At 37.7% G+C, this 15,393-nt stretch overlaps 1 protein-coding gene across 2 annotated transcripts in view; it reads right to left on the bottom strand.

The window, feature by feature from the left end:
* Positions 1-15,393, bottom strand: part of LTBP1 (latent transforming growth factor beta binding protein 1) — a 510,014-nt gene that overhangs the window by 7,411 nt on the left and 487,210 nt on the right. For both annotated transcript variants that reach the window (XM_036749323.1, XM_036749324.1), the window contains exon 32: positions 3,751-3,873. In XM_036749323.1, the coding sequence (XP_036605218.1) occupies positions 3,751-3,873 (123 nt within the window). The remainder of the gene's footprint in view (positions 1-3,750; positions 3,874-15,393) is intronic.

Genomic DNA, 15,393 nt, shown 5'->3' with positions numbered 1-15,393 from the left:
ATAGGTTTATAGATCTAGAGCTGGATGGGACCTACTTAAGTGACTTGTTCAAGATTTTACGGTAGAACCAGCATTTGAACTCAGCTCCTTAGACTTTAGAACCAGTGTATTCTGTCTGTGTCGGATTGCTTATTCATTTTCTGTTAATTCTATGCAATTTTCTACAGTAGCATTTACACACAAAACCCTATCCCATAACTACACTATCCATCCACCCCCCCCTCATCCCTCAAGACCAGCACATGATTTTACTTCCCAAATATAAAGGTCAGTTGCCACCTGTAATTTGGAATTACTTCACATTTTCTTCTCATTATGACTTCAGTTTTATGCAGATAACTCTGAAATTTCTCTAACTAGTACTTCATTCCTGAGTTCTTGCCTGCTTGACATCTCCACCCAGATGTTCTACCAACACTGCAGACTCAACATGTTCAAAAGTGATTGGTCACTTCCTTCTGCAAACAACAAAACCTTCCTGAACTCAACAACAGTGCTGACATCATTGTTCTTGTAATACCTGCTCAAGATTTAATTCTTCCTACTCTGCCCATATACAATGGGCTCCAGTATTATAGTGGTTCAGCCTCCTCAACATTTCTAGCCCTACCTGTTCCTTTCCATTAGCATAGCCCATCCTGGTTTAACCCTTCATTACTTCAAAGGTTACAATAACCTCTTAAATGGTCTCCATAGCTCCAAGTAACTCCCTGTGCCAATCTGTCCTATAGCCAACTATCAGATTAATCTTCCTGAAACACAGATCAGGTCACTCCCCTGCTGAAAAACCTTTAATTGCTCCTTAGTGTTTTCTGTATTAAGTTAAACTTCCCATCCAGCAAATTCTGTCTCTGACTTCTAATGGCTAAGTGAGCAAAGGGAGTCACAGCTTACCTCTCTATGCTTACCTCCTCTCATTCTCCTATCCCATAGGCTAGCCCAGCCAGAGAGAGCTACATACTTTCCCCTTTACATAGCCTGCATCTTCCAAATCCTATGGCACCTCATGCTGTTCATTCTGCTTTCTCTCCTCTTCTCTGTTTGACCTTCAGGCGCAGCTCCAGTGTCACCTCCTCCATGAAGTTTTTCAGATTCTTTCAATCAGTTCTATTCCCTCTTTCTCCTATAATGCCTCATTTATTCCTGTTGTGGCACTTAATCCATATCCTCTTTAACTGTAGAATTTCATATACATATCATCTTCCCAATTATTAAACTCCTTAAGGGCAGTCTTATTCACCTTTGTATCCTAAACAGAACGGCCCACAATGCTCTGTGCAATGATAGTCAGTACTATATAGGTTCATCAAATGAATAAACCTAACTAACATTGTTCTTCTTATTCCTTCATTTTTAATATGTCTGAAAGAGTCTTGCCCAACCCATGATGAAATTTTAGTCATGCACTCAAGGCATAGATCTTTGAAGTGCTCTGCAACTTCTGAGAAATTAGAAAAGCTTTACACATCCAAAGCTGCAGATCATTGTTAATTGTGCTTTGTTGCCAATAAAGGAAGTAGATGATGGACCAACAGACTCATTTCTTAACATTTGTAGTTAATTAAAAATTACCATTAATGCAAGGCTAGCATGAAAAAGAAGGTACTCAAGCCAGGGGTCCAGAAAGCTTAACAATCATGTTATATTATAAACTTCCATGGACCATGGGACCCCATAAGAACTGTTGTTAAAGATACAGATTGTTATTTCTGGAAATCTCAGTGTTTGGTTTTTTCTGCATATTTTTTTTAACCTATTAAGTATGGTAATGCATTGATGATCCCAAGTTGCTTTCTTTTTTTACAAGGGGGCTAAGTACCACAAAATCCTGTAGGGCACGGTCTTCATGAGTTCAGGCTAATATAAAACAGGCTAATAACTACTATTCTTCCTGTGTGTTCAGAGTCTGCTGCTTTTATTTAGAGGCCTGTACACAATACTTCCCAGAATGCTCAACAGAGAATATCCTAATTAATAACTACAACAAAAGTAATAAGAGCCAGCATATCATAGCACTTTTAAGATTGCAAAATACTTTGCAAATATTCTCTCATTTGATCCTCACAACAATGCTGGGAGGTAGGGTTACTATTATCCTCATTTTCAGATAGAGGGTTAGATAGCTAGTAAGTGTCTGAAGACAGATTTGAACTAAAATTTTCGTGACTCCAGGTCCAGAGCTCTACCTGCAATCCATGGATGCAGAAATGTCCTAGCAGAAGGTAACATTCCCTGTGGGCAGAGACTGGTTTATTTTTGCATTTATGTAATCACCGCACAGCAAAGTATCTGGGACATCATAGGCACATGATGCATTCTTGCTGAAGTGAAATGATGCTACCATTGAGATGGGTATATAAGTGTTACAGGGTACATAGGTAATACAGGAGAGTATTCACAGTATCTAGGGCCTGGGAGGGACCAAGGCTTAGACAGGATATTCACTTTAGCTCTAACACTCTGACAGAAGAAAAGGTGCATGTAAGAAGCTACCCTGAGTAATATACAATACATTGCTCTGAAAATAAGATGGTATTCATGTCAAATCAAGGGGCTGCCAGTTATTATTTCTCCAAAGAAATCTGCTGTGTAACTTTTCAACCATGCTGAACTTAATTAGAAACGAATGCTCTTCTTAGTCTAAAAGCATACAGCACACACCCAAGAGAAATTCTTGGGCAAGGCTGTAACCAGTGCTGCACACTACTCTCACACTCTGGGGCTGTCATTAGTTTGCTTTATAAAAAGGTGAAGAGGCACAGCAAATCCAAAATGGTTCTTTGTATTTTGTAATATAGCAATTCGATAAAAGCAAATTCTTTTTCCAGAATCCTAAGAGGCACTACTTTCAAGAGGATGGAAAGCCATGTGAGACATGCAGAGGGCACATAAAACACGTGAATTTCCATGTCTGTTCAAAGAAGGATGCCATGTGCTGCCCACTGATTTTCTCTTGACAAAACAACATTTTTCAAGTTGAATATGAGTCTTTTGTGTCCCTGCTTTCCTACATCAAACATTTCCTTTTCATGTGCTCTGGTTTTCCATTACAAGGCTGCTCTGGTCACATGATATAAAACACTGTCTTTGTGAATGAGAACCAAGCTTATACATGCACGCTACCCCTCCCACTTGAATCTTTCTCAGAACTCGTAGAAAGTCAGCATATATCGGGGTATGCTAGTAAACATTTAATAACTGGCTTTCAGAAAGAATAAGAAAAAAGGATGTGATACATCTTTAAGTTTAATCTGCATTATTATTATTTTTCCATTGCTTTCATAACTCTAAACAATCAATAATACAAATCAAGCCCAATTTGGAGTATTTGCTACTCACGCTGAAAATTTAACAATCAGTTCCCATGAGGTGGCCCCATAACACCTACCCCTGGCATACATCATCTCTTACTTGTGAATATCACTTTACTTCAGTATATTAAGCATGTGTCATTTTAGCTTCCTGAAAATAGCTATAAGATCACTGGGCTGAAAGACAATTCTGGGTCTTGAACTGGTCAGTACCAAACTAAGCACAGTCCCTGGAACATAGCAGATACTTCATAAAGGTGTTATTGACTGACTGATTGCACTAGACCACCACTCAACAATACAAAAAAAATTCTGTTACTATAACCACTGGTGCCCTCTTGTTACTCAAAATAAAAAAAAATGCAAGAATGCTTTCATTTGAGTGAAGTTAATCTATAACACAAGTTAAGTTTTACATTAACTAAAAAAGTTTGCTTACGGTCCTGAACAAAGTAAGGATCTGTTTCTGGAGAATAATGTGCATTGAAGTCAACCAAAGCATCCTGTCCATATGGCCGCCGAGGTCCCGTAACTGGAATGTTGCACAGTTGGGCGTAGTCATCTGGGGCAGAGAAGAAAAAGCAATATGAGACATCACTGTTCACTTCTGAGTAAGTCTACTGCATCAGAAATAACTTAAGAAATGGAGAACCTTCTGTATGCTTCATCTTCTGTGGAGAAATTAATTTCCTTTAACATGCTATTTGAATCTTTTTAAAGATTTGGATGGGTACTCCCCTTCAGCAATGCAGATCTCAATCCTTCATGAATTGTTATACCCTATCCAACCAAAATCCTTCTCTAAATAGTCAACCTTTTGATGATTGGAGATGGGAAATCTCTATATTTAGCTTGGCTGCTCTTTAGGCAGCCATTCATCATTTTGCCTGTTTGAAAGCTTTTCCAACAAGGTGAGAGCAGAGGTTATGCTCTTTGCCACAGAACTCCAGGAGAGCCGGCTCACCTCTTCACCTCTTTCCTGCCATAATGAGGCACAGGAATAAGAGTTGTATGGAAACAGTTCATTATTATTTACCACCACCACCACCACCACCACCACCACACCAACAACTGCGATATTATTATTAATAATTATGGGAGGATCCAGATCTGTGATTTCACTGGGGCATGGCATTGCTTCTGCAACTTAAAAATTCTTAGAGTTGCCTTGGGGCACCAAGTAGTTAAATGACTTGCCCAGGTTCACACAGCCAGCATGTGTCAGAAGGGAAGTGAACCCAGGTGCTCCTTAGTCTAATGGTCAGCCCTATGATCACTGTTCCATGCTGCTTCCTAATGACAATAATGTGCCACAAAAATATAAGCCATCATTTCATTTGAACTTCACATCAACTCACTGATAGAGGATGAGATTCTAGGAATAAAGAAACCTATTCAGAGAATTTCAGTGGTGGGTATTCAAGGCAAGTGGTAGATCCAGGACTGGGGCTCTGATTTCTAGTCTATGCTCTTTCTATTATTCCATACTTACATGGAAAACTCTGCAGATGGAATTACAAAAATGTCTAAATATTTGGAAATAAATGTTAGACAAACTGATTGAAAGAGACACATAAGTCTAAGTTTAAAGAATATTCTAAAATTGGACCAATGAAAAACATCTGAATAGTTAGTATAACATACCTCATAAGGGGGAAAGAAAAATGAGCAATCTGTAGAAATGTCTTGAACTCTTTCAAAGTAAGGTGGCATGTATTATTTATCATATAATGATACTATTGTGGTCAGAAGCATTTTGAAGGCATTAAGTACCAAATATTGTTTTTAAAAAAAGGAACATACTCACTCATGAAAATTCAAATGAAAATTCAGCTCTGGTGAGTCAAAGCATGAGTAAGCCAGAGTTTTCCAGTGTTACTGGCCATAACTTTGCTTGGCTTTGGCACCATGATGCTGCTACTATTATATCTTCTTACAGTCCTAGCCCATGTAGATATTCCAGTGGCTATAAGACATACTACTCTATTCTCCAACTGCAATAGCTTGGTCTACCTGACCCTATCCTTCCAGGATGCTAATATTCTTCTCTCCGGCTCCCTGATCCAAGGCCATGGTCCTCTACAATTACTACTTGTCAGTAGACTATACTTACATTTAAGAATTAATAACCACAGAATACCTATATATCTCATTGATATAAGACTATCCTAATCTATGAAGTTGGTTTTTGTTCTCTATTGGCCCCAAAATCACTAGGCTCTCTATTACATAGACTGTATCCTAATTAGCCTCAATCTAAATAAGATTCAGAGGGGACAATGGCATGATTATCTTGATCTAAGAGACATGGTAGGAAAACATTGTATGAATTATATAAAGATCTATCCTGAGGAATAACAAAGAATGTGAAAATTCTGTTGTATTCTGAACTTGTCAAGCCATTTGTGTACTGTGATTAGTTTGGGATATCATGTTTTATGAAAGACACTGAGAATCTGGAAAGCATCCAGAGAAGGAATGGTGAAGGGCCTTGAGTTCATGTCATACAAATGTAAGTTAAAGGAATTAGGAAGATTTACCCTGGAAAAGAAAAGACTTGGTGGGGGGGGCACCCCTCCTAATAGCTAACATTACAGCTTCAAATATTTGAAGGGCTATCATCTGGAAGAGATATTAGATTTGTTGTGCTTGGCCTCTGAGGGCAGAACTAGAAGCAATGATGACAGTGTAACAGAGACACTTCCAGATATTATATAACAATCTTCCTAACAATTAGCTTTATTCAAAAGTGGAATGGGCTGTCTCTGGTTTTCCCCTCCTGAGACATCTTTAAGCAAAGTTTAGTTGACTGGCCACCTGTAAGGGATGTAGAGGAATGGATGGGAGAGGGCATCCAGGTCCAGTTTCTGAAGCAGTGACTTCACTGATCTCTTTCACCTCTCAGATTCTGTCATTGTATGGACTGCCCATGATTTTCTGGGAGAGTCTCAGTATAAAGTGCAAGGTATAGTTGTTGGTTCTAGTCAGCTAATGTATATGGGAGGCATTAAAGAAACTGTGACCCCACACACACGAAAACCAGTGTAGTGTTCCTATCTCACCACACAAAAACAAAAACAAAAAAACAAAAACATCATGGCCATCTTTCAACTGTTGGATCATTTCGTTCAATGTATAAAGAATATAAACACACTTCCATCATCTATGAGTATTCCACTTCCAAAATAGTATTGTTCGATTCAATTTAACAGGTAACCTATGTTGTAAGTATTTGGGGTGACTGCATATAAGGTCTTTCTTTCTCTTAGTCTTGTCCCATATGACAGTTTTTAAGGGGTAAATACTATTGATTTCTTTTTGTTAAAGCTATGTCCCTGTCCTCATTCTAGCATTGAGGATGCTGTACAAAAACAAAAGATAAAAAGATTCAAACTAAATGCTTTTTTTGACATCCTTACTCTTGCCAGTCCAAATCCCTTTCTCTTCACCCAAACAGGGGGAAACATACAAAGTACCATACGATGGTAGTTTACATCAGATCTTGACTATCTACTGATTTCATTTGCAAGACAGATTAGGGCTTTGCCTATTAAATATGGAATTTAATTTTAAATTGAGGTAAGATACAAAAAATACCGTATCCTTTTAGAACCAGGCAGATGAGATCCTCTTTTGTCACTTTAGCATATTAACATATTCTGACAGGAGAGCTGCCCCATTCTTCATGAAATACCTTCAAAGGGCTAATCTGGATAGCAGAATATCACATATCTGGCTCATGAGGAAGTTTGAATTTTTAGTACATGATCACATAGATTAAGTTTTAACTGCTATTCGATGAATGCATTTAATCTACAGCACACTAGGCTGAGAAAACCCCCATAATTTCATTTTAATAGGTCAGATTTCAACTGATTCTTGTGCACTAAGTAGATACTTTGTCTCACTATGTGTTTCAAAGGCTCAAGTTCCCTGCATAGGTACCCTACTGGTTTCAATTCAGTATCATTCAATTTCAATGATATTTTAAAATTAAAATTTGAAACCAATGCATACGTGAATTGAAAACAAAACAAAACCCCTCACCAGTAATTATGGAGGATACTGTAATGTTAATGGAATATGAACATCTTCCTCGTCCACCAATAGTCCTATGTGACCACATGTGTTCAATCACAGATGTCTTGCTTGCTGCTTTGAATTTTGGCCTTGCTGTGATACATCCTTAGTCACATAGAGCCCATTGTGGAAGGAACTTGCCTAAGGGGAGGTTTGCTTAGGGGAAGCTTGCTTGCAGGAAGGCTTTCACACCTTTCAATACTAAGTTAATTAGGCACTGAGTCAAGAGGGTTGTGATGCCTTCCGGCTCTGAGTCTATTAGCTGAAAGTGTGTGTGTGTGTGTGTGTGTGTGTGTGTGTGTATCTGAGGTTGGTTTTTTGCTTTGGGAGTTTGCTCATGAGAAGGACCTTTCGATTCCCTGGAGGAGACTCTGAGTAGCTCTTTGCTAAGAGCCCCCTGTCCCCCACTACTCAGATTTTTCCACTCCCCCGATTTGGTGGTATATGTAGGTGGTTGTATAACTTTGTTCACACAGTTGGAGCCCTGTCTATTGAATCTCTCTACTAATTTCTTGGCTTGCATTTTCTACTTATCTGTAATTAAAGTAAGATTGTTTTGACCCCTTTAAAAGTTGCCTTTCCTTTAGAAAAGCAGATCAAAGAAGCTGTGCTAACATGTCGTCCTGGGTGTGCCAGGGTGCTTGTTGTCACAGATCCAGAGGCAAAGATCCAAGCAGAAAACAAAAAATGCTCAATAGAAAGTAACCACTGTAGTCCATGAGAAACTGGAGTGACAATGGAGAGCGACACAATACTTGAACCAGCACAGAACCTAGCAAAGAATGTGGAGACAGAAGAAAGTCATTTTAGTGTTGCTTTAATGATGTCCAAGGGACAGAGAGGTTTTTTGATGAAAATGGTCGACTATGGTTCCTTGGCTTTTTTCCTACAATTGAGAAACTCCCATGTGACTCGAGTGGAAAAAAAATCCTTTAAAATAATCTATTTTCCTATTCTAAAATTTCCTACTCAAGAAAAATAAAACTTCCAATAGTTTGGGTTCCTGGTTGAATTGATTCACCAGAAAAAAAATGTGCTCTGAATTATCATCCACATTCGCTCCCTCTTGAAATGATTTTTTATTACCTTGTACCTAGTTTGTATTTACTTATTTGTGAACATGCTGTTTCTTCTCCCAGGACAATACAAGCTACTTATGGGCAGGGACTATTTTGTTTTTTTTTCAGTATTCCCAGTGTCTAGCACAGAACATACAATGTGAAAGGCCTCTCCCAGGGAGGCTGAGTAGAGTAGACAGAGAGTCCTTGATTCGAACTGTGAGCATCTTGGTTTGAATCCAGCTTTGCTACTTAACACCTCTGTAACTATGAGGATAGCCTTTCACTTCTCTGGTGCCCAGTTTCTTAATCTATAAAATGATGGGTTGGACTAGCATAGCTCTAAATCCTATGATACTGTCATAACCAAATATTTTCCACTCTGACTTCTGCCTCTCCTTGACCTTAAGATTTCATAGAGCACTTATAACAAGGTTACTCTGTATACATGAAAGAAATATCAATAGATCTTTTCATAATTTGCTTTATGAACCCAAGTCTGGCTTATTTATTTGAGTATTCATTTATTTATTTAGCTATCTTATTGATCAATTAACTGGAGTGTGGAGGGGAAATTGAAGAGCTAGCCCTAGGCTATGTTTGATGAAAATTCCTGCCATGCAGAAACAACCCTGAGAGATGAAATAGTCATATTGGCCTATTAAACAACACAAATTAATTAAAGACAAGCTTTATACTAATAATTAACAGATTTTGACAAAAAAATAGCTCAGAGTGGTAGTGCAGTAAAAGTAACACTGAATTTAGACTTGCAGAAACTCAATTCAAGCCCAGGCTCTGCTACACCCTACCTGTGTGACCTTGGGCTAAGCCACTTCACTTCTCAGGACTTTCCTCAGCTGTAAATCAAAGAGAGTCTGAGAAAATTACCTATAAGGTCCCTTCCAATTATTTCTTTAATTCTATGATTATACTACAGCATAGGTAAAGGGATTGATAAATCTCAATAATATAGTCACAAAGGGGATTGGAGAGGTGAGAGGTTAATTAGATTACCATTCTACTTCCTCCTTTTCCAACTGAAAGGATGGGCAAGTCATTTCACTTCCTTTTTCTTATTATTTTAAGTGTTGTTCAAAAGTGATGGGACCAAGAGGTTAAAGGCATAGGAAAAGCAATCAGTGCATAAAGTAATTTCCTAATATACATTTTGTTGTATTCACAAATTAGGGACTTTTTTTGCAAGTGTTGGTTAAAAGCATACTTGCAAAGGAAATCATTTTATTAATAAGTATCAAAACTTAAGTAAGTTCGGCTAACCCATGTATGGTTTCCCATTCTTGACATACTTTAATTTCCTCATCCAAATTCAATTCAAGAAAAAGTGATGAGTATCGATACTAAGTATAAAACATTGTGCTAGGTCTTGAGGACAGAAATATATGTACAAAACAGACCCCTGCCAATAAGAAGCTATAATCTGATGGGGAGAAGAAGGAGAAATAGTGTTCATAAATAACTAGGATGCAAGAGAGAATGGGATAAAGTCAAGGGAGAAATTTAGGCAGAATGGTATCCATAGGACAATGAGAGGGGCAGTAGAATGGTCAGAAGTGCAATGATAGTATTGACCATCCCATATTTCTGAGGCATGCACTTTCTCAGTGACAGGCTGAATCACAGGGAACAGAAACTAATTTTTTTTAGAAGTTCAAAGCTTCCCAGGTACCAATGCCTTCTGCTCTAAGATTACATGTACTCTGTATATAACATGTGTATAGTATCTAGCTATTTACATTTTATCTCCTCCATTAAAATGTGAGTTCCTTGAGGTTAAGGAGAGCTTTTCTTTTTTAACCTTTTTTTGTATCCCCGATGTTTAGCAACATACCTGGCACACAGTACATGCTTAATAAATATTTTTTGAGACATTGAATAAGAAGCCACATAGATAAATGCCCTCAAAGAATAACCTCTTGTAGTTTTGTGCAACAATGAAGTTTTAGTCTTATGGGAAGCCAATTTTACAGAAAGATGATGTTACTATCCTTCAGTAAGTTACCCCTAGCTCACTGCTACGCTAGCAATGAGAAAGAACCACAGTGGTAGATCAGTAACGGTAAGTACAGCAACAGTGGCACTCCAGTGAAGCTCAAGTAATGACTATAAGTTAGATCTATACATAATAATTCTGGTTGTGGGCATCAAAATTAGGAATAGAGCCAACAAAATTTAACTGCTTTCATGCATATAGTGATTTCTCCATGTGAAGATATGTTTAAAGCTTTCAAAAACCCAGAATCTGTCATAAATCATGTTGTTAGTAAATAGCCTGACCTGGTTCAGCAACAACAACAAAACAACAAACCATCGTTTATTTCTCTTGATGATGCACTGAACCCCAAGGTCTATAGAGAACCAAACTACAAGTGAACATGAGGACTATGGAAGCTGCATTGTGAGCACACACAGGCGGCAGAATATGACAATTTGTACATATACACAATGACAAAGAAGGCATCATATGGTGCATATGTGACCAAGAACTAAATGGACAGATCAGGCAGCAAGAGTGAAGGATCATTTAAAAAACAAAGGGAAGGATTGCAGGTGAAAAGCCTGGGTGCCATACTGTTGTCCAAGAAATATCAAGAGAAGGAGAAGAGGAGATTCTCTGTGGAAGACTTATGGAAGGATTTGGACAAGAAAGGCATGGGTTGAGATGAGTCACAATCTGAATTGCAATCAAATCATGACTCGTTAACATTTCAAAATAAGGCAAGTGCATCATCTGCATCATCTGTGAACTAAGGAAAATTTCTGACAATTATTTAGCTTATCTATCTGCATTCATTCATTACATAATTTCTAAAGAAACATAGGTGCTATATATCGGTGGACATCAGTGAAGCTATTGTCACAATTCTATCTCCTCTGACCACTGTATTGTATGCAGTTGAAGGATAGAAGGCACACGACTTAATTACTTTTCCTGGTTCTTAAGATAAATGTCCACCTCTGGCAGAGTAAGTCTGTTAGATTATACAATCATAAAAGGCAGAGACTTTGTCATTTTTTCATCTTTGTGTCCCTAGTGTCTAACACACAGTGAGTGCTTACTAAATATTTCTGGAATTGAATAGAATTACTTGATTTTCCTGAAATTTAATATTTAGTTTTGCATCTGAGGCTTGTTCAGGACTATGAGACAATAGCTTTATCTATTCCTCAAAGCACACATTACAACAAGAGTTTAGAGTCCAGCAATGTTTGCTATTCTTCCAGAATTGGCTTTCCAACAATTTACTTACTCAGTCACATGGACACTGGAGGTTTGAGGTTTGGGAACTGAAGCTTTCCAAGATACTCCTCCAGAATTCTGTCTTCAACAGCTTAGCAGGAAATGAACGAAACCATTTCCCCTCTACCAGGGATTTTAAAAAAAAATCATACTGACTCTGGAGAAAACAGAATTTCCCTTTTTTCTAGTATTTTTTAAAATTAATTTTCATACCAAGAAGGGGATTTAACTTGTCTCTTTTTTCAATTTAATATACCTGACTGAATCCCAAACAGCCAAGAAAAAATATCTGGGCCACTTTCTCTTCTAAAGCTTATGCTTACCAGCTTTAGGCCTGGTGTTCTTTGTTTCTTTTTTTTTTAATTTCTCCTGTACCTAGCTTATCATTCAATCTCTCCTGTCTCTTTATGTCTACATTTTTCAATTCCTTAAATATGATAATGTATGTAAAGTACTTGGAAGCTTGAAGCACTATTGTCATCTCTTAAGGGTACAGGACTCTGGGGAATATGATCCCCCCAATAGCTCTAGGTCCCACCCCAAAACTTTATTTTTAACAATTTTGATCATATTTATTTAATACACAAAACAAGTAAAACAACACATTGCACCCATAAAAAAGTTGCAGTTTTTAAGAGAAGAGAGATTAGTATCTTGCACACTATGCAGAGACTTTGCACCTGCAGGTGTAGCTGTAACAATTGCTTCATGGATTTCCTTCTTCTAGGAAAAGTGCAAGATAGAAGGAGAAAATCAAGTGACTGAGTCTGGGAAATACAGAGACAAAGAGGAGGCATTCCTAAAAAGAGTGCATAGAATGTCCTTTAATGTACTAAAACTTATAACAAAATCCAACTGTTTATAATAAATTTATATATATATATACATATATATATTTATGGAAGTAAATGATAAAATATATTAATAATGTACAATATTTATGCATTTATGAGTTACTAAGTTTTTAAGTTATCATCTGCAATTTTCCTCAATATGCCACAAGTCTCCAAAACTTCCATTTAATTATTGATAGCTATCTGTGAAAAACCAAAACCACACATGTGAAACCCATGAATGTCAAGGGATGACTATGTATAACTGTCAGTTATTATTCAAATCAACAAGCATTTTAATGCTCACCATGTGCTAGGTACAATGGATGAAAGGAAATCACTCAAGAAACAATTCTATGGCAGACTTCTGTTTAAGATATATATATATATATATATATATATATATATATATATATATATATATATATACACACACATACACATATATTTATATATACACATATACAAATATACTTACGTATGCACATACAATATACACATATGTAATTGTATGTATAAAAGTACGTATATGTGTTATCTCACAGATACTACAGATCGCATTAAAGGCTTGATAAGAATTCAAATGGAATGCTGGGAAAAAAAGGCAGTTTACATTAGGAGTTTAAAAAGTCAGCTGACAAAAGGGCTTATTTTACTTTTCCCTTTGGAGCCAGGGAGAAGGTGTGTGTTTCCTCTCCAATCTACGGGAATCTATGAAGAATCAGTGAAGAATACAGGAAGGATGGAAGTGAGAAGGGACATTCCTCATTGGAACTGTTTTAATTCTGGCATCAAGAGAGCTTTTTGAAGTCTCTGTGAGAAACTGGCAGGTACAACACTGTATTTTGGAAAGACTTTCCTGTAATTACTGAAGGGGGGAAATGGCTTACTTGGTCTTGATCACACAACAATATAAGATACATCAGAGATGAGTTTCAAACTTGGGTCTTCCTGACTCCAAACCAATCATTCTTTCTATTCAATGAGACACTCTGGACAAGGATCTTTGTTTTTATCTTTGGATCCCCAGTCCCTAGTAGAGTGCTAAAGAGATATACTATAACTACAACCACCACCTGTCTTGATATATCCCTTCCATGGGAAAGAAATGAATGCCCCTAACAACAATATATAAAAAACAGAGGCAGGTTTGGTCCATCCCTTGGAATCTTGTTTCTTATTTATTTGGGAAGGATGCTTTTGCTTTACGGCTTTTTCCTTATCTGGCTTAAAGCTCAGAGGGCACCTCTTCTCTCTCCCCCTCAAGGTGAACTCAGAAGTGCTTGTCCATGGAGTTCATCTTGGAGGAGGATCAGGTGAGTGTACTTACACTTGCATGTTTTCTCACTCTTGATTAATTTGGTTGTTATTGAGGGTTGAAAAACTCATAGGTTCTTCTCTTCCCTAACTGTAATCTTCAATAAAACCCAGGGGAAGATAGCCTTATTTTTCTATCTCATATTCCCAGAAGTATTTTTCTTACAAGCTGTAGTCTCTACTTCAATCCCAAATATTCTATTTACATAGCCAGTTGAGTGGTTTCTCCCAGTGGTGAACTTTAGCCCTATTCAGCTTCCTTCTGCCCAACTATGGTACAAATAAGCATTGGTTCTTTAATCAGAGGACCTGGATTCAAATTCTACTTAACATTTTCGGGCCTCAGGTTACTCGTGTATAAATGAGGGCATGGATGTGATGGAGTCTAAGATACATGAGCCTATGAAGTGCCCCCCCAGTTGAGTTCATCATTGATTCTAGAAGTAGTAGGGACCCATCAGAATTTATTGAGTAGTCAAGTAACATGGGCAGACCTGTGCTTTAGGAAAACCACTTTGGTAACTTGGTCAGATGAATTGGAGTAAGGAAAGATTTGAGGCAGGAAGACCAACTAGGAGGCTACTGCAATAGTCCAAATGAGGGATGAGGGCCAGGACTTGAATGGTGGCTTTAAAGAAGGCAACAGATATGTGAGTCATCAGTATAGGCAAGTTTCACCAAAACCTGGGAGCATCACAGATGTCCTTCCAATTGCAAGGAAGCATTTAGGGGAAAAAATCAGAAAAACAAAAACAGCTGATATCCACATCCAAAGAAGTGGCCCTCTTCTTTGCTAAGTTAACCCCTCCACTTGCATCGACAAGGTCATTAACAGTCTCCTTATCTCTAAATCCACTGGTGATGTTTTTGTCCTCACCCTACTTAATCTCTATGTGGCATTTGACACTGTAGACTCTCTCTTCTTTGCTGATAACCTCTTTTCCCCTGGCTCTTTCATATAAGTTCAGTCAAACTAGATTACTCTTCTCATCATCATCCATGCCTATCTCCTCCCCATGCCTTTATTCACACCATCACTTACACCTAGAATTGATTCCTCCCTTCAGTCTCCATCTATTAACTGCTTTTTTTCCTGCCTTTAAAGCTGAAATCCTAGTCTTTTCAGATTTCTTCAGGTGAAAGTGTTTCTTACCTCCTCAAATTTCTCATGGCACCTGGACTTTTCCCTATACTTGTCTGGATCTCCTCTGTATCATAATTATTTGTGTTCTTGTCCTTCCCATTCCACCAATCAAATTGTAGGGAATCTGAAAGGAGGGCAAGAGTAACATCTCTTTGTATCCCCAAAGTTCCCTGAACACGGTAAGCATTTCACAAATACTTGTTGAATGTTTGCTTTAACAAAGCAAAAGCCCAGGCTTACTTCCTTAGATAGTAGCTGGCTTTCATGGGGGCAAAGCTACATGTACTTTTTAATTCACTTCTGTATTTTCTTAGACAAACCCTACTGTTTGAACAATATTAATGTTTTCTTTTCTGGGTCATAAAAATATCTTTTTTTTTTAACGAAC

The sequence above is a fragment of the Trichosurus vulpecula genome, chromosome 3 (assembly GCF_011100635.1).
Source record: "Trichosurus vulpecula isolate mTriVul1 chromosome 3, mTriVul1.pri, whole genome shotgun sequence".
NCBI classification, from domain to species: domain Eukaryota; kingdom Metazoa; phylum Chordata; class Mammalia; order Diprotodontia; family Phalangeridae; genus Trichosurus; species Trichosurus vulpecula.
The sequence above is the reverse complement of the archived record's forward strand: the minus strand, read 5'-3'. Positions and strand labels throughout refer to the sequence as shown.